The sequence below is a fragment of the Gymnoscopelus braueri genome (assembly GCF_963280865.1).
Source record: "Gymnoscopelus braueri genome assembly, contig: SCAFFOLD_94, whole genome shotgun sequence".
Classification (NCBI taxonomy): Eukaryota; Metazoa; Chordata; class Actinopteri; order Myctophiformes; family Myctophidae; genus Gymnoscopelus; species Gymnoscopelus braueri.
This window is the reverse complement of record NW_027660586.1, coordinates 19,707-40,039: the sequence shown is the minus strand read 5'-3', so window position 1 is coordinate 40,039 and position 20,333 is coordinate 19,707. Positions and strand designations below refer to the sequence as shown.

The 20,333-nt window shown below is 39.5% G+C and overlaps 1 protein-coding gene across 1 annotated transcript; it reads left to right on the top strand.

Annotated features, from left to right (window-relative positions):
• The first annotated feature begins 631 nt into the window (after positions 1 to 631).
• Positions 632 to 13,241, top strand: LOC308081415 (uncharacterized protein). Its single transcript, XM_080457787.1, has 5 exons — positions 632 to 683; positions 4,240 to 4,304; positions 5,554 to 5,571; positions 9,110 to 9,244; positions 10,459 to 13,241. The coding sequence occupies exons 2-5, from the start codon at positions 4,262 to 4,264 to the stop codon at positions 10,500 to 10,502; spliced, it is 240 nt and encodes a 79-aa protein (XP_080313913.1). The 5' UTR covers positions 632 to 683; positions 4,240 to 4,261; the 3' UTR covers positions 10,503 to 13,241.
• Positions 13,242 to 20,333: the final 7,092 nt, after the last annotated feature.

Here is a 20,333-nt window from a genome sequence, read left to right as displayed (position 1 = left end):
GGCATAGTGTTTGTGAGGTTAGGGTTAAGGCTAGGGTTAGTGTTTGTGAGGTTAAAGGTTAGGGTTTAGGCCCCACACAAGGTCGACACACCAAAGGAAGAGGGTGTCCCGTTGATAACATCCACCTGCAGTAAAACAACCATATTTACAGGATGAGACTCAACACTAGAAAAAGTGCTCCTCGGAGCACAGGTCTCCGTCAGGTCAGGTAGGTTATTGTGGGCCAGCAATGTTCGGAATTCGCCAATCAGGATGGAATATGAAACATCGGACAGATTCGTCTTGATCACATGACTATAGAGACAATGTGTACTGATTTGCGTGATGTTTGGACAAAATCTGTAGGAGTAATATATGTCTAGCAAAAAAACAGCCTTCTGCTGGCACTATAACAGAACAATGTGAAAAGGGTGGCACTTCATCCTCAGCCTAGAGGGAATGTGCGTGCAAAGTTTCACGGCAATCGCAACAATTTTTATTTTAATACAGACTAAAATGGATCTGGAACAACGTAAAATCTAAGCTGATAAATGCCTGCTATCTCCTGATTGGGTGAAACTGGTGTCCCTGTCTGTCACTCACTGTGGAGGGAGGGGCCAGACGGGGTGAGGAAGTCAGTGTCAGTGTAGCATGTCAGTAGTCTGTAGAGACAGAGCCAATCCACACACACGCACATACATACGGTAAGATGATACAAATCCTCACTGTTACATTTAACTCTGAGAGTGTACACATGTAGGGTCCATTTGGTTACATGTGTACACTCTCAGAGTTACTGTGTTGCTACCATGCTCATCCTAGCATTAGAACCATAATAATGTGCGTTGAATCTAATGTTAAACAATATGACTGCCTATCAACTTGTTTAATTCACTTGGTTTATAAGCATCCGGACTGCTTTTATCTTCTATTAGCGTATTAACTTTTTCTAGTGTTGAGCGTTGATTCATGGATTACAATTATTTGGAGGTTATGTGTTCATCTGAGAGATGTTTGTTAACCCATTAAGACCTGAGGCTGATTCTACACATTTTTGATACAGGATAGGTGGGCACTATAGGGACATCTGGGCACCTCCATGTAAAATTGTCTATTTTGTCCAAAATGTTAAAAGTTAAGTAATTTAAATTATAAATGATGTGAACATGCACGGTACATCTTTATAATAATAATAATGTAGAGTATGCATGATGTGAACATACACAGTACATCTTTATAATAATAATGTTAAGTATACATGATGTGAACATGCACGGTACATCTTTATTATAATGGTAATAATAATAATAATAATAATAATAATAATAATAATAATAATGTAAAGTATACATTATGTGAACATGCATGGTACATCATTATCAGACTTGTTATCCTTCAAATACTTAGCCCCAAAATGACTGGATATACAGCTTTTGTAGCAATTTGTAGAAATTGTAGAAATATTAGACCTTAATTGTTGAATGTTTAAGCATGTTATAATCATGTATACTTTATTTAAAAATGTGTTCGAAATATTTTATTTTTTAACATTTTAGAAAAAAATGCCAATTTAACACAGAGGTGCCCAGTCCTCCTTGGTCCCACCTATCCTGTTACACATTGTTTTAATGGCCAACTAAGATGATAGAGATGTCGGTTTTAATTTGTTAAGTCATGTAACTGTAATATAATAAGTAATATAACTGCTATGACACTGAGTGATATTGCTCTCTGATAGAATACAGGGTCATTGTTTAGTTATTGAATCAAAAGAACAACCCACACTCACAACATACCTTTAAGAGGTTTAAATGTGCAGCAGCAGTCACTCCCTGTAGTCCATGAGCCAGACAAGATTTCATTATCGAAAGAGTGGGCAAAACCAAACCTATATTAAATTGTTCATAGGGTCAATACGAGTAAATAAATATATGATAACCTCTCCACAGGAGCAGCTTTTTCATGGTTATCACACATTTTGTCATTTTCCCCATACGTACATGACAGGTGAAAAAATGACAAAATTTAAAAAAGAGTTATCATAATGAAACTTCCTGAGTTGATTACTTACATGAAGACAATGATTTATCGTATTACAAGTTTTCTGAAATTGTATATTTAAATACGCAAATTAGGCATTTAGTCCATGAGCCAGAGCCCCAAAATTGAGCCAGATATTGAATATTCCCTCGTTAAAAACCTTTGACTCCAACATCTTAACAAAATGAAATAAGTATGTTGACTCTGGCTTTGTCCAATGTTCCAATGTTGATTCTGGAAGGTTATGCAAATTTGGGCATATTTTCCTAATGCCTAATTTGCATATTTAAATATACAATTTCAGAAAACTTGTAATACGATAAATCATTGTCTTCATGTAAGTAATCAACTCAGGAAGTTTCATTATGATAACTCTTTTTTTAATTTTGTCATTTTTTCACCTGTCATGTACGTATGGGGAAAATGACAAAATGTGTGATAACCATGAAAAAGCTGCTCCTGTGGAGAGGTTATCATATATTTATTTACTCGTATTGACCCTATGAACAATTTAATATAGGTTTGGTTTTGCCCACTCTTTCGATAATCATTGCTCAATTTTGGGGCTCTGGCTCATGGACTACTGCTGGTCATCATGATTCTAGTTATTGGTCCCGTCCTTGGTTCTGGTGACTCATACTGCCCTCCTAAAACGTGAGGGGGCCGTGTTTTTTTTAATTGCCCCTCATATATTAGGAGGGCAGTATGAGTCACCAGAACCAAGGACGGGTGTAACTTCAAATGGAGTTTGAAGTTACAATGGGTTTGTATAGGAAGGGGGCGTGTCTGATAACATTAATATCAATTATCTAAATACCTAATCAAGCAACTTAAAAACTGTCCGGGGTGAAACACAAAAGCCTGAGTAGATGATAAAATGACCAATTTTTTTTTGGAAAATGAAATATCCCTTTAACCCTCTGGCATCTGGCATTTTGTTTTTAAAATACAAAATGAGTTCTATCCTATCCTTTTATGTCAGGGTCGACTTTAATGGTTTAGGGGGTCACACCAAACTTAAATTTTACCTATGAGGGTGGATTCTGCCAATGATCTTCAATGGGAATGGCGTGTCATGATCATAAAACTGCTGTTTGTTACACTGAGTGGATTCTTCAACATTTAAAATGGTGTAATATGAAAAAAGAAAGAAAGAAAAGCCCATAAAAAAGTCAACCTATTTGGTGTTTGTCTACTTGTCTCCTCACAGTCTCTGCCACACATTGTTACTTGGTAAAAAAATATTTTTAACCCTTTTATTTGTGTGTTCGTCTGTAATCTTGTTGGGAGAAACCTTTCATTGTTTAAAGTTGGGTTTGATCTGATGATTTTCTCTTTTTCCTTTTACACCTCCAAAACCCCAGGATGAGTCATAGTGAGAGAGTTGACCTTTATGTCAAACTGTAGGCGTGTTGCTGCATTTGGGTGAAACTCCGTCTAAAACCAGTGGTTCTCAATCTTTTTCATGTCAAGGACGAGCATGTTAATTTGTATTTGGCCGCGGACCCCCCACATGAAAATACTTTGTGCCAGGGACCGCCGCCCTCATACAAGATGGAGTGGAATCTTAGCGTACACATAAACACAGCCATTGTGTAACGTGTATTAAAGGGTAAGACCACTTTGGTAGAGGTTTGGGTTCTGTAGTTACCTTGCCATGTAACTCCAAAGGTGGACAAGAAATAAAAAATTATTGCGGTAAAACAGCTCTCAAAATCACTATTTTAGCACATAAACAAACGCAAACAAAGTTGATTCAGACAATATAGAACTTCACCAAACCCAGTAGGCCTACTGTTGTTTTTTTAATTTGCCATATTTATTAAGAAGAAAACACGGACTGGATTTGCAGATCCGGATCTTCAAATAGTAAAATCAGCAGGAAATTAACATTTTAATTAAAAAAAGAAACAGTACTGGGTTTGGTGATATTCTATATTGTCTGAATCAGCTTTGTTCGTGTTTGTTTACGTGCTAAAAGAGTGCTTTGAGAGATGTTTTACCGTACAATGTAAGTCAATGAGGAGCAAATTTAGAATGATCAATTTCTAATCAATGGAGCAATTATTTTTGATTTCTTGTCCACCATCATGGCAAGGTAAACACACAACCCAAACCTCTACCAAAGTGGTCTTGCCCTTTAAAGTGTGATATGGTGAAATTAGACAATCAGAAAACTACTGAACAATAAACAATAGAAGGTGAACTTTCCTTTTCCAGGTTTGAGGAAAACGGAGACAACATGACAGCAAACCTTCTGATCACACTGCTGCTGTCTGTCTGCTGTGAGTTATATGACCTGTCTGTCTGTCTGTCTGTCTGTCTGTCTGTCTGTCTGTCTGTCTGTCTGTCTGTCTGTCTGTCTGTCTGTCTGTCTGTCTGTCTGTCTGTCTGTCTGTCTGTCTGTCTGTCTGTCTGTCTGATCACACTGTTACTGCTGTCTGTCTGCTGTGAGTTATATGACCTGTCTGTCTGTCTGTCTGTCTGATCACACTGCTGTCTGAGGCCAAATGTATAAATCACTAAAAGCTCAGTAGCTTTTTTACATTGAGGTCCATAAACACATTCAAACAACTCTATGAATATACGTAATATAACAATATGCAGTTTTCACATTATGTTTGATCCTCTATGAACTCTCATAGAGTACAGTTAGTAAACTGGGCTTTGGTGGAGATGAAACCTGGTTAAGTTTCACTTTCTGTGCCACATAAATTATACACACACACACACACACACACACACGCACGCACGCACGCACGCACGCACGCACGCACGCACGCTGCTGCTGTCTGACTGCGGCGAGTTATATGACCTGTCTGTCTGACTGTATGTCTGCTGTGAGTTATATGACCTGTCTGTCTGTCTGATCACACTGCTGCTGTCTGTCTGCTGTGAGTTATATGACCTGTCTGTCTGTTTGTTTGTCTGTCTGTCTATCTGTCTCTCTGTTTGATCACACTGCTGTATGAGGACAAAATGTATAAATCACTAGCTCAGTAGCTTGTTTCCATTGAGGTCCATCAACACATTCAAACAACTCTACGAATATACGTAATATAACGATATGCAGTTTTCACATTATGTTTGATCCTTTATGAACTCTCATAGAGTACAGTTAGTAAACTGGGCTTTGGTGGAGATGAAACCTGGTTAAGTTTCACTTGCTGTGCCACATAAATTACTCACACACACACACACACACACACGCACACGCGCACGCGCACGCACACGCACACACAGTGTGTTGGTTAGGGTGGTCTCGATACAGGAACAGAAAACCACAACAGCATTCAGGCGGAAACGTTGTGCAGCGTTGCAGAACTGCTGAAAACACACACACGCACACATATGCACACATATGCGCACACACTCTCACACACACACACACACACACACACACACACGCACACGCACACGCACACGCACACACACACACACACACACACACACACACACACACACACACAGGTGGGGTTTCTTCCTGAAAAACACTCTTAACAGTTGTTTTTTTGTTTTTGTCTTTTCCTTTAGGTATTGTAGCTGCAGCAGGTACAGTAGAGAGTTATGAATTCATATTTATTCTATACTGTAGATTTAAAAGACGAAGTGATTGATGACAGGATAAACACTATGATGAGCAACATTTAACTGACATTACAATGAACCACATGACCCACTAAAACCAGGAAAGCATTTTAGATTTTAGCGTTGGCTATTTTTGAATTTTTTTGTGAAATGTTGAATCATTTTGAATAATGTTTAATTTATTCACACAAATCCTCTTTTCTGGGGGTCCCTGGCACAAAAGAAGTTTGAGAACTAGGCCTACTGGTTTAGGAGGCATGTGTACAATGGGCCTCAGGTGTTAATGTGTTAATCAGGTCTTAAAGGGATAGTTCACAAATCTATCTATTAGTCACCCCATGGAGACTTGAATTCATGGATACATTTTAGTTTTTGTCGCATTCCTAAGCCAATAATTTGATGACCAGCGGACCGGTAGGCAGCGGTTCTAGTAGGAGATACAAAGGAGACTCTAAGGCCCCGTTTACACTGGCAGCCAAATCTAGCCTGAATCAGATCTGTGCCATATCCAGATTATAATCAGATTTGCTTTATGTAGTCTGAACAAAGACAGGTCACATGGAATCAGATTTTTACAAATCCGACCTGAGCCACACTCAGAGGTGGTTTCAAATCTGATAAAGATGCGTCTCAGTCTGAACGCAGTAACCTGATCTAACCACCCCAGTCACATATCTCTGCTGTCCGGCAGAAACCAGCTAACTCCAAAATGTTCATTTGTCAGGAAATGAAAAATAAGTGGAGTTAGGAGGTTTTGTTCATCATTGATAAGAACTGCTGAATGGACCTCCAAGCTCTCAATGAGGTTGGAGGTCAACAGGGGGTGGAGCCTGGAGTCAGCAAAACCAGCTAACTTACCAGAAAGTTTGAGGATCCAATGGAGTTAGCTGGTTTTGTCAGAAGCGCATTGTAATGCTTTTCATTGGTTCAATACTTTTTTTTACCAACACACAGACGTAAAGGGTGTTCAATGGCCCTGATTTATGGAAAAAAATGCAAAAGCGCCAAAATGGAGTTAGCTGGTCTCTGCCGGACAGCAACAATATCAAACTGTCCAAAACGTCACTTGCAGCGTGACCCGAGCTCCACTGACATCATTACAGAGTGTGAGAATTTTGATTTACGAGAGCGCAAGGGGTGTAATGAAAACAAAACAATAGGGCAGCATAAGTTTTACAGAAGAAATGGCGAGCAGCATTCAGTGGACAGACGGAGCTATTCAAGTGTCTCCTAGCATTTTGGGGCGATGCCTCAGTACAAGCGAAATTTGTAGGAATGTATGGGAACAAGGCAATATATGAAGACATATCTCACGACATGGCAGAAAATGGGTTCACCAGGTCCTATCTGCAGTGTCAGAGTAAAATAAATAATTTTAAGAACACATATACAGAGATTAAAGTCATGACGCCTACGTCGTTACCACCACGGTAACCAAAGCAGTCTGAACACACAGATCTGTGACAGATCAAAAAAAAAAAAAGATCAGATTTGAGAAATAAATAGGATTAGACTGGATGTGACTGCAGTCTAAATGGGGCCAAATTTGAGTCTCCTACCGGAACCGCTGCCGGCCATCAAATTATTGGCTTATGCGACAAAAACTAAAATGTATCCATGAATTCAAGTCGCCATGGGGTGATTAATAGATAGGCGAAAAAAGTCATTTTGGGGGAGAACTATCCCTTTAATGGGTTAAGCAGGTCTTAATGGTTTAATATCAGGTCTTAATGGGTTAAAGCCCTATTTTATACGAACATTTTAACATGACATGCTCAGAATAGGGATGCCAGGTTGGAGGTGGCTAATACAAGCATACAGTCAGTCTATCATACCCATGGTGCCATGGGGTACATGGGGTACGTAGAGGGCTCCGTGTCTCCCCACATAGGATCCCTCTCTAACAGACCTCCAGGCCATTAATGGGCCGTTCCACTAATCTTATCCCAGGGACAGGCCTTCATTTCCCCACACACCTGCTGGCCTCAGTGCCTCTGTTTGGAGGTTTTTCCCAGAGAGGGGAACATGTCTCCCCATAGGTAGGGTGACCATATTCTGAATCCCCAAAAAGAAGACACTCTACCCGGAATATTTATTTATGTATATACATGAATTCAGATATCAAAATAATCTCTCTATAACAATATATGTCACATACTCCTAAATTTACTAAAATATTCTCTATATTAGTTATGTATTATATTATATAAAGTAGTGGTTCTCAAAAGTGGGATTCAGGGACCCTCAGGGTTCCTTGAGGGGGTTCCAAATGCACCCTTTACAGGTCTGTAACTCTGAGAGTGTACAAATGGAACCAAATGGTCCATTTGGTTTCATTTGTAAACTCATTCTTCAAACCACCATATGGTTTGCTTTGCCAGGTTGTACAACATATTCGGTCAATTTAATTTGCAGAAGAGCTCACCTCGCACATCTGTCTTGTGCTTTGCAGTGTTGATATGGGCTTGCTGGTCTAAAGAACCTTTATTTTCGACGGACACATAAGTGCCAGGCAGCTTTGCAGACAATATAATCTGCTTCTCATTGTCACGACTAAGACAAAAACAATACTTTTTATGCATTTCAAGGTGAAATGCAGTGTTGATTTCGTCGACTAAAACTATGACGAAAAACGTTCGTCGACCTTTTTTCCCTGACGAAAACTAAACAAAAACGAAATTAAAACTAAGCTACGATGACTAAAACTAAGACTAAATATATTGACAATTTCGTCAACAAATAAAAACTAGACTAACATGTTAGTGAGGGACTAGTGGAGAAGAGATCCAGTAGAACTAAAAGACAAGTGAGTTTATGGTTGTGCTCGGGTGTCGCGCTCTGACAATAACAGATCTACAAGCTCACAACGTGTCGCGCTGCGACACATTGTGAGCTTGCAAAGGCTGGCAAAAAGGCTGGCAAAGTATTGTGCTGTCTCTGCTATAATTGGCAGCCGCCATAAATGGCAGAGATGCTGTTACTTATAATACTTATACCCTAGAGTACTGAGTGATATACTGTTACTTATACCCATAGAGAGTACTGAGTGATATACTGTTACTTATAGCCATAGAGTACTGAGTTATATACTGTTACTTATACCCATAGAGTACTGAGTTATACTGTATACTGTTACTTATAGCCATAGAGTACTGAGTTATATACTGTTACTCATACCCATAGAGTACTGAGTGATATACTGTTACTTATACCCATAGAGTACTGAGTGATATACTGTTACTTATAGCCATAGAGTACTGAGTTATATACTGTTACTTATACCCATAGAGTACTGAGTGATATACTGTTACTTATACCCATAGAGTACTGAGTTATATACTGTTACTTATACCCATAGAGTACTGAGTTATATACTTATTATATCATGAAGACATATGCCATGATGTTGTGAATGTAACCTTACTGCACCTATAATATCTGTGTCCCTGTATGTTCGTCCTTTATGTGGACATAAATAAAAGGTTAAAATGTCTGTGTGTAGCAGACAGTGGGAGGTGCTACAGGATAGAACCAGGCACCATCGCTGGCATCATCTGTGCAGACGTCCTGCTGACCATAGTCATCGTCATCATCACCTACCAGTGGGCCAGCAGGAGGCGCCAGAGGAACGACAGTGGTAAGGCTGGTTTCTCTTGACCACAACATTAAAATGTAATTTGTTTAGACCGATGCTAGGTTCATTGTTTACCTGGTATCCTATAGCAACCAAATGTGTACAGATTATTATGTTGATGGTATATTGTTTAGACTGATGCTAGGTTCATTGTTTACCCGTGATCCTATAGTTTCAATGTGTACAGATTATTATGTTGATGGTACATTGTTTAGACTGATGCTAGGTTCATTGTTTACCTGTGATCAGGCCTGGAATTTCGTCATTTTAGGGGCAAGGCCACTTGGCCTTTGGTGTTGTATATTTTTTGAGGGCACAAAGGCCAAATGCCAGGGCAGGAAGGCCATCAAACAAAACAATGATTTTTAAGTTCACGGAAATCATGAATTTCAAATAAAATGCGATTCAACTTGCAATAATAATGAATAAGTAGATTTTTCACTATTTAAAATATAGTATTTCTTAATTATTAATAATTATAGCTTGTGAGGTTAACTTCATTTTTAAACGTTTGGCTTAACATGCACTCTACATTTATAATACAGTCATGTTGAACTATTAATAAGGATTTATATTTTGGCAGAAACCACGTGAGAGATCAGTCAACCGTGTACAAGATAGTGGCATCCTATAGTTTACTGAGACACTACTCTGTCTCTCTGCATTCTATGATCCTATAGGTTACTGAGACACTACACTGTCTCTCTGCATTCTATGATCCTATAGTTTACTGAGACACCACACTGTCTCTCTGCATTCTATGATCCTATAGTTTACTGAGACACTACACTGTCTCTCTGTATTCTATGATCCTATAGGTTACTGAGACACTACACTGTCTCTGTATTCTATGATCCTATAGTTTACTGAGACACTACACTGTCTCTCTGCATTCTATGATCCTATAGTTTACTGAGACACTACACTGTCTCTCTGCATTCTATGATCCTATAGTTTACTGAGACACTACACTGTCTCTCTGCATTCTATGATCCTATAGTATTGTAAGTCACTCTGGATAAAGAGTGTCTGATAGATGAATACATTGTAAATTGTAAGATAGGATCCCCCCCCCAGCCCCCAAACCATTAGGAAGGGCAGGGAGAGGATCATAAAAAAGAAAGATACCTACATACGTATAAATACACAACATAATCCACACCGTTTATGATCCAGTGAAATTAATAATCAGTTATGTTTGTGTTTGTGTCTCACAGCTGATGAGGTTTACATGAACGTCAGAGCCAACTGCAAGACCTGACCACCTTCACAACACCTGACCACCTTCACAACACCTGACCACCTTCACAACACCTGACCACCTTCACAACACCTAACCACCTTCACAACACCTGACCACCTTCACAACACCTAACCACCTTCACAACACCTGAGCACCTTCACAACACCTAACCACCTTCACAACACCTAACCACCTTCACAACACCTGACCACCTTCACAATACCTAACCACCTTCACAACACCTGACCACCTTCACAACACCTGACCACCTTCACAACACCTGACCGTCTTCACAACACCTGAGCGCCTTCACAACACCTAACCACCTTCACAACACCTAACCACCTTCACAACACCTGACCACCTTCACAACACCTGACCACCTTCACAACATCTTACCACCTTCACAACACCTTACCAGCTGTACAACACCTGACCACCTTCACAACACCTAACCACCTTCACAACACCTGAGCACCTTCACAACACCTAACCACCTTCACAACACCTGACCACCTTCACAACACCTTACCACCTTCACAACACCTGACCACCTTCACAACACCTGACCACCTTCACAACACCTTACCAGCTGTACAACCTGGCCACCTTCACAACACCTGACCACCTTCACAACACCTGACCACCTTCACAACACCTTACCAGCTGTACAACACCTGTCACCTGACCACCTTCACAACACCTGACAATGTTTTGGACTAACTGTAAGCGTGCAATGGAGGCCTGGTTTAAGCCAGCATGAAGTGCAATACATGCAGTCCAAACATGTGGAGATAAAAGCATGAATCACTCGCTCAAAATCATTAAAAGATAGCACAGATTTAATTCGAGCCTCAGATGATAAAAGCTGGATCTGTTTGTAAAGTTTTGTCCAATTTGACGCCAAGATTGGAGACCATTAGTTTAACGGTTGCATGGAACCCAGGTCAGTGGCTACATCACCAGAACCACTAGGCCCAAACACTATGACCTCTGTTTAACTCTCCTTTACATTTAAAAAGTCTTGATCAAGCACAGTGAAACGTTGCACGCACATTCCCACTAGGCAGAGGAAGAAATGCCACCCTTTTCACACCAGCAGGCCGATTTATGCTAAACAAATCTTTTGATATTACTCTCTCTGTGTGTCAGGCGCCTATGAGGGAGGACTAGTGAAACCCTCTGAAAATAGGCAATCTACACGCTTGTAGATCGGCTATTTTCGGTACACAGCTTAATAAATCAGGCATTGCTGTAGATTTAGTTGACTTATATATTATAAAAATGTTTAATCTAAAACTAGAATAAAAGTCAAACATTTCAGATGACTAAATATGGCTAAAACTACATAGAATTGTATTCAGTAGACCAGTGCTTCTCAAACATTTTCATGCCAGGGACCCCCAAATTGATATATACTTGGCCGCGGACCCCCATCTGAAAATATGCTGTGCCAGGGACTCCCAGAAGCAAAGATTTGTGTTAAAATGTTCACTTTAAAAGAAATGTATTAAAAGATTTGCACGAAACTTCAAGATTTTTCAAAAATAGCAGATCTACAAGCTCATAGCGCAGCACTCGGTGCCACGCTATGAGCTTGTAGATCTGCTATTTTTGAATAGCCAAAGTATAAAAGGTTAAAATGGTTGTGATGCTATATTCACACATTTTGCTGGGGACCCCCTGGAACCCCCTCAAGGACCCCTGGGGGTCCCCGGACCCCACTTTGAGAACCAATGCAGTAGACTATAGGGCCCTATCTTGCGCGCCGCCTTCTCCAACAGAACCACTTCACTCCCACATGACCTGAACAGCTTCTATGAGCGTTCTAATGTGATTCAGGACCACCAGAACATGACCAGCTTCTATGGGCGTTCTGATGTGATTCAGGACCACCTGAACACGAACAGAACCTTGTTGACTCACTCAACAAGGAAACACATCAAGTCGTACAGATTGACCTGAGAAAGGTTTTTAAAAGTGTCAAAGCCTCCAGTTCTCCAGACCAGACCTGCTTTATTCAGCTGTCAAACGTTTTTTTACAGACATGTTTAACCTGTCATTGTCACTCTGTATCTATTTTGGGCATTTTGTCATTATATTGTCATCCTTTCCTTTGAGCATCCTTAGAAGAGACATGTGGTTTGACAAATAAAGATAAATGCTGCTTTCCCCTCTCTGTCCAATCGGGTGAGTCGAAGGCAGACCATCCCAAGACATAATGCGCTGCAAGCTACTCCGTTTTGTAAAATGTGCTGGCTGCAAAAAAAACTGTTGGTCGCCACACAACCTGAGTTTATCAGCCAGCAGCCATAGTTTGGTGTGACCGTGCCCTTAAAGGAGGAGTTCACCCAAAAAAATACTTATTTTCTATCAATTACACACCCCATGAAGCCTTGATTTCATGGATTTATTTTTGTTTTTGTGGCATTCCTAAGACAATAATTTGATGACCGTGTGTATTTCCGGTAGGAGACACAAATAATCTACTTTGTGTCTCCTACCGGATACATTAGCCGGTAGGAGACGGGAATCAAATTATTAGCTTAGGAATGTGACAAAAACAAAAAATAATCCATGGATTCAAGGCTTCATAGGGTGTGCAATTGATAGAAAATAAGTCATTTTTTGGGTGAACTCCTCCTTTAAGGACAAATTCTAACTAGGCCTATTTCATGATCATAAAACTGCTGTTTGTTACACTGAGTGGATTCTTCAACATTTAAAATTGTGTAATATGATAAAAGAAAGAAAGAAAAGCCCATAAAAAAGTCAACCTATTTGGTGTTTGTCTACTTGCCTCCTCGCAGTCTCTGCCACATATTGTTACTTGGTAAAAATGTTTTTTTAACCCTTTTATTTGTATGTTGGTCGTGGAAGTTAGGTTTGATCTGACGGTTTTATCTTTTTTTTCTTTTTCCTTTTACACCTCCAAAACCCCAGGATGAGTCATAGTGAGAGAGTTGACCTTTATGTCAAACTGTGGGCGTGTTGATGCATTTGGGTGGAACTCTAACGTCTAAAACCAGTGGTTCTCAATCTTTTTCATGTCAAGGATCACCTTGTTAATTTGTATTTGCCTGCGGACCCCCCCCACATGAAAATAATTTGTGCCAGGGACCGCCCCATACAAGATGTGTGTGGTTAAAATGTTTCAAACATTATATTCTAAAATGGGATATTTCACTTTCAAACATGTTTGGGGTCATTTTAACGTCTACTCAGGCTTTAGTGTTTCACCCCAGACAGTTTTTAAAGTTGTTTGATTCAGTATTTAGATATTTGATATTCATTTCATCAGACACGCCCCCTTCCTATACAAAAATGCCAAATAGTAAAGCATTTAATGACAACATTTCACAGCAGATGAATTTCTGCACTAGTCGGCTATTCTAATTCCTATTACTTTAACTTTAGAACTTACTTTTCCTTTAAATTCAGTAAGTTATGTTGGGGTAGTTTTAATTCTCATTTACCTAACAAAAACTCAACCTGGATGGAATCAAACTTGGATCGCATTTCTAAGTGCTTCCCTTTGGAGTTGTTATGTAAACCAACTATTATTAGTGGGTTAGTTAGGATTATTCTCATGCACATAACAAGTGCATTGCATTTCATTGGTCAGCTTTCCTTTTAACACACATTAAGATATTAGAGTTAGTTTCCATCAAGGTTGAGTTGTCCTGTGAATAAGTCAATTACAATGACCCCAACAAGTCGGTGCTACAGTGAAAAAAATAAGCACTTAAATATCATCGATGCCTCCATTTGAGCTAATCTGAGTTTGTTTCCTCAAATGTATAGTTCTTAGTTCTATGGAAATGAGTTTCAATTTGTATTTGTATATGTATTTATTTGATTTCTTTTTACTTCCAGGGCGATTTAAGACTACAAAAAAAAAATGGTCTTCATGTGATATTTGTGTAGTTTTGCTGACACCTGGTGATCTATTCAATGCCATACAATCAGTCATACAATCAGTGACCATTAAAAAGTGTGATCACTGCATTATGTATTGTCCAATGATTAGGTCAAATGATGATGACTGATGATTGATTAAAGCCTTTAATCAATCATCAGCCATCATCATTGGACCTATTTGCATTTTAACCGCAACATGATTCACTTATCCAATTGGCTCTTTGATAGAGGTTGATACAAACCTCACACCCATTGGGGGCTATAAGTAGACCACCAATCTGCAAAGCATCACAACACCTGAAGACAGAGCACACCTTACAGCTTGTTATCCAGACAGAGGACACCTTACAGTGTGTTATCCAGACAGAGGACACCTTACAGTGTGTTATCCAGACATAGGACACCTTACAGCGTGTTACACAGACAGAGGACACCTACAGATTGTCATCATGAACAGCAGTAATAGATTGAATTCAACCAGAGCGTCATCACAGAGGCTAAAGCATTCGGCCTCAGCCTCTGAAGACCAACCAGCAGCTAAGCATTGGGTGAGTTTAATTACATTGATTCTCTCCATTTGGTACCATTTGTACACTCTCAGAGTCACATACTCATCCTAATTGAGTCCTAATTAAGGACTCTTGTTGAGAACCATTAAATTGCATACATTATATTATATCCTATAATACAATCGGCATATCTGCCCATGCGCGGATGTGATTTGTTTGTAATGTTTGTAATACAACGCAAACTTCTAGTTTGTTACATTTGAATGCAATGTCAAATCACATGACCTAACCATTTTCTATTCATAATTCAGGTTGCGGAGGAATTATCTTCTGCGATGGTTTTGTGGGAGGATCTTCTCCAGGCTGAGAAGGCTAAGTTGGCGGTCATGCCGGAGCTGCAAGAGATGGAGAAACTATTTTGGGCAGAGCTAGATGAAATAGAGGAAATTAGCTGGACCAGGCCCACAACGACAGCATCATCACTGTGGCAAGAGCGTTCAGTCCGAGACTCTGAAAAGCAACCACTAGCTAAGCTTTTGGTGAAAGGAAATGTGGTGAGTTGAATTAGATCATACATATTACATTGTAAATAGATCATATTTAATTATAATTAGATACACAATTAAATCATTTATATTTATGTTATTATATTATTTTAATCCACCTGGAAGACTACAGCCTTGTAGTTCTTTATCTACTAACAGTTTATACATGTTTTTTTAACCATAGTTATAAATGATTTAATCATAATTTGCAGATGTAAACAAACAGTTTGTTCATGATTAGTTAATTGATAAAAGTAAAACTTTTATATTATGCATTTCTTCTGACCTTTTTTTTATCTTGCTCCTGACAAATACCCTATATTATAATAACAGTTTAATTCATAAATGCTTCCTTTTGTGGTTGTGTTGGTTCTGTGACATTACACTGACTTGTTGGGGTCATTTTAATTAGTGGAAACAGACTAATTATGTCTTAATTTGTTGGAGAGAGGGCACTCGTCAGATAATCGAATGCAACAATTGATGTGATGGTGGGCAATTTGTCAAGTATCAATTAATGGGTCACTTTTATGACCAGGACAGAATTGTTTTGATCACATCTTATTTAAGGTTTTTCAATTCTTGACACTCACAACAAACCTAATAACTGAAGGAGGACACACACCAGAAGCATGTGCCAGTCTTAGACCTCAGCTAGCCTCTTTTACCCTACAGGTGTTGACCTGTTTTTTCTTTTAACCTTTGTTTTTACAGACTAGGTTAACAGAGCAGCAAAAGGGGAAGAGAGACGCAGAGCATGAGAGTCTGAGAGTCTTCAAGAAGCCCCTGGTGACACCATTCGTCCAGAATGCTGCTGTCCTGTCAGAATACTGTCTCGGCCCCCCGATCTCCTCCCCTGGATGGGAGACACTTGGAAGTGTTGCCCCAGAATGTGCAGGTGATCCAGGTCTGCTGATCAAACCGAACGGACCAACAGTTGTTACAACAGTTGTTACAACGGTAACAACTGTTACAACGGTAACAACTGTTACCCACACAGACACAATGTGGTTGTACACAGTACATGACCAACAAAGCCGACAAGTTTGGGATCAAGTTCTTGATGGCTGCTGATGTGGAAACCAATTACCTGAGTGGATTTCCTGACCTTGGGAACAAGCTGAACAGCAGGTAATGAATGACAAATTAATGCTCATTTATTCACTATATTCAATAATGTATATTCTATCTGTTACAATAATATCTGCTAATACACATCTCTCTCTCTCATCCATGTGCAGCTGTGACATGCGAGTGTCTGAACATGTCGTTACAGAACTGGTCGAGCCATTCAACTTAAGATGGGCAACTCTTTCACCTCGACCAACCTCGCAGAAAATCTTCTAGCAAAGGGAACAACTATAGTCGGGACTATGAATAGATAGAGACGTGAGTTGCCTCAAAGCGCACACAACCAAGAGGCAAAGAGAGGTAGCAATACGGTGATGAAGAGCAACAATCAGGGGCGTCACTACCGTCACGCAGACAACACGGTTGCGTTGGGGCCCATGACGTTAGGGGCACATCCCCACCCAGAAAAAAATAAAAATAAAAATGTATATATAAAATGTTTTAAAAAATGAATTAAAAAATAAACCTGGGTGTGCCCCAACATTGTAATTGTTAACCGTTGTTTATGTACCCGTAATCCATCACAAACCCGCGAAAACTCAGAAACTACTAATAACCACAAAAGTTTCGGTCCGGGCGCACATGCACGCACACTGCGCGCGCGTGCATGCGCGTTCATGAGGGCCCGCTGTGACCACCTCGCGTCGGGGCATACTGTTGCCTCGTTACGCGACTGGCAACAATGCTACTCTTACCATCTACCAAAGCAGATCAAATCAAAATGTTTCAAAAATAGGTTTGACTTTGAGACAACATGTCCTCAAAGTCTTCATAAAACACAATGACAGATGGCTGCAGTGTCCCTAAAATACACTGGAAAGTTCAACCTTTATTCTTCTCACACAAATTATTATTATATTACTTATTACAATTATACTGGTAAATGGTGCATTTGTATAGCGCTTTTATCCAAAGCGCTTTACATAGATTGTGCATCACATTCACCCACCGATGGCGGAGGAAACCATGCAAGGCACCAACCTGCTCATCGGGAGCAATTAGGGGTTCAGCGTCTTGCTCAAGGACAATTCGACACTAACTCTGGGGGAGCCTGGGATCGAACTGGGAACCTCACTGTTGCCATCCGGCCATTCTATTCACCCATGAACAATGAGGTGAATTGTTAGCATGTAGTGGCAACATTTCACAGCAGATGAATTCCGTCTGGCCAGACAAAATGAACATCCATATTCCAACTATAATAACCTTGACCAATAATTCTACATATACAGAATCTACATTAATGGAACTTTAATAATCAATATGATAGCATCAAATCAAAAGACAGATATTGATAATAAAATAAAGGCTGAACAGATCTTAGCTATGATGCAATACAAATTTGTATTAAAATAAAGAAACAATATTTCGACAGGACAGTCTTCCTCTGTGTTTGAGGAAGAATTTGGTTATATTTTAAAACAAGTTAGCATTGCATCGTGGATATCAGCTGCGCAGACTCCTTTCTATCAGTTTTATATCTACAGTGGTCAGCACCTCCTCAAAATGTGTATGTACTCCTTCTACTGTTTGCTTGATCATCCAATAATACACCTTTAGTGAAACTAAATGTCTGTTGTGACCATCTTTAACTTTACCAAGGTTAATCTGAAAAAGTAATGCCTCCAAAATGTCTGCAAAATGACATATTCAAGGCGTTTAATGTCATACAAAAAGTTTATTTACAAATACAAATATTGGAGACAAAATACAAAGCACAGTATGTAAATGTTGCCCATGTTCTTTGGGGAGTAATAAATATTAGCTGTTACAATACCATATATGTACTAAACACTAATGGTAAATGCTAAATGGAACCTTGCGGTTTCCAGTTCACTCTACCCGGCCACTCTACCACCTCTCTACTGGTGGCCCCAGTGTATGATCCTCCTGTCTCAAATGACATTTCTTTTTGTAGTCAAGGATCCACAGTACAACTTTTCCTGCATCCAGTTTGTGCAGAGGATTGGCACTTTGGTTTTTGAAGGAGCTGTACGACCTTCCGGGCTTGATGCTGAACACATCATTCTCCTGCAGCTCTCGAACCATGGCCCCTATGTCACCCTCTTTATTTGCATAAGTGTGCCTTTCTGACTTTGGACTGACACCACAATCATCAAATCGATCCATGAGTTTTTTCATTTCACCAATAGTCCTGCTCATCTCTTGGGCTATATTAAACTCTACATTTGCCCCCTGTTTGTCCATGAGTTTTTTTGTGTGCCCCACATAGTGTTCGCAGTTTAAGTCCAATGCAACATTCTTTATTGACTGTCCTGTTCCATACTAGCCTGTGTGACACATTAGGACTTTGCATTGCTGCAATATCTATTTGCAATTTCAGTGCTTCTAGAGCATACTTTGTTCGGCCTGCCTGTTTATACTGTAGCATCTTAAATTTCCACAGTCGGCACGTCCTTTGACCATCCCCTTCCTTAATCGAGTCTTGGAAATCTCTCTCAAGCAAGGTGTGTTTCAAAAAACCACTGTGATAATTACAGACCCCATCAGAAGTGATGTTGCCCTGACCAGTTGATCTGCTTTTCTTTTCTCCATGATAGGTCATTAGGACCTTATGTGTGCTCTCTATGTGTTCCCTAAGTTGTTTCTGGGTTTTGAAAACCAATGGTTTTTGAAATTCTATGCAATCCCTAAATTGGCACATTAGAGTTGTGACTTTGGCCCGTGTGGCAATATGGGATTCCCAATCAACATCTGTTGCAGTGGCATCCATCTCCAATGTTTCATTCATTATGTAGGTGTCAACAATGTTAATGAGGTGTTTATCAAACCATTTCTGCTTTTCTTCTTCTGAGCTGAACATTGCAGGTATTGAGTTGTTCTTGGGTGTGTCTTTAACAGTGTCCATGGCAAAGTAATGAAGAGTAGCTGAAATGATGGATGCGTCAGTGACATCTAGGGATGGGTATCGTTAGGATTTTTTGGAGTCCGGTTCCGGTTCCGGTTCTGCTTATCGGATCCGGTTCCTATCGGTTCCATATTTCTGTTTCAAAATGATAATAAAATAAGAGGTCAAATGTTTATTTAATAGAGATGCACCGAATGGAACATTCTTGGCCGAAACCGAATACCGAATACAGGAAACACACCGAAAACCGAATAGCCGGAAATTATTAATTTAAAATATATATATATATACTTTTTTTTAAAAGTTTTTTTGTACCATTTATGTCATGGCTGTGCCTCTGTTGTAGAGCTACATGATTATGGCAAAACTTATCATAACTATAATGGTTCCATATTGAGATCAGTTATTTAACACAAACATATTTATTTATTGTGTAGAATTATTGATTTACTATTGTGTAGAAATAAAATATAATATGCCCCAAAAATTACCCTGCCATATTCAAGAAATTAAAACAAATATTGAATAGCCTATCAACAGGCATTATAATGTCTGCAGTTGCATTATTGCACACAGCCAAAATGCATTAATAATATTAGGTCTGCCATTCCTTCCTTTTGAAGAAGTCACTTTGTTTCAGTTTCATTTTTGCAAGACACACACACACACAAACACACACACACACACACACACACACACACACACAATCAAACAGAAGCGTTCACAGCTGGTGTTAATTCTTTTCCCCTGCGCGAGCGCTTAACTAGCGCTGGTTTGCCAACTAATGTTACACCCTCTGACAAGTGGATTCTAGTTTTCAACAGCAAATCTTGGTTACAAAGTTTGCAGGGCAGCCTGGGCAGGCTGTTCCTTC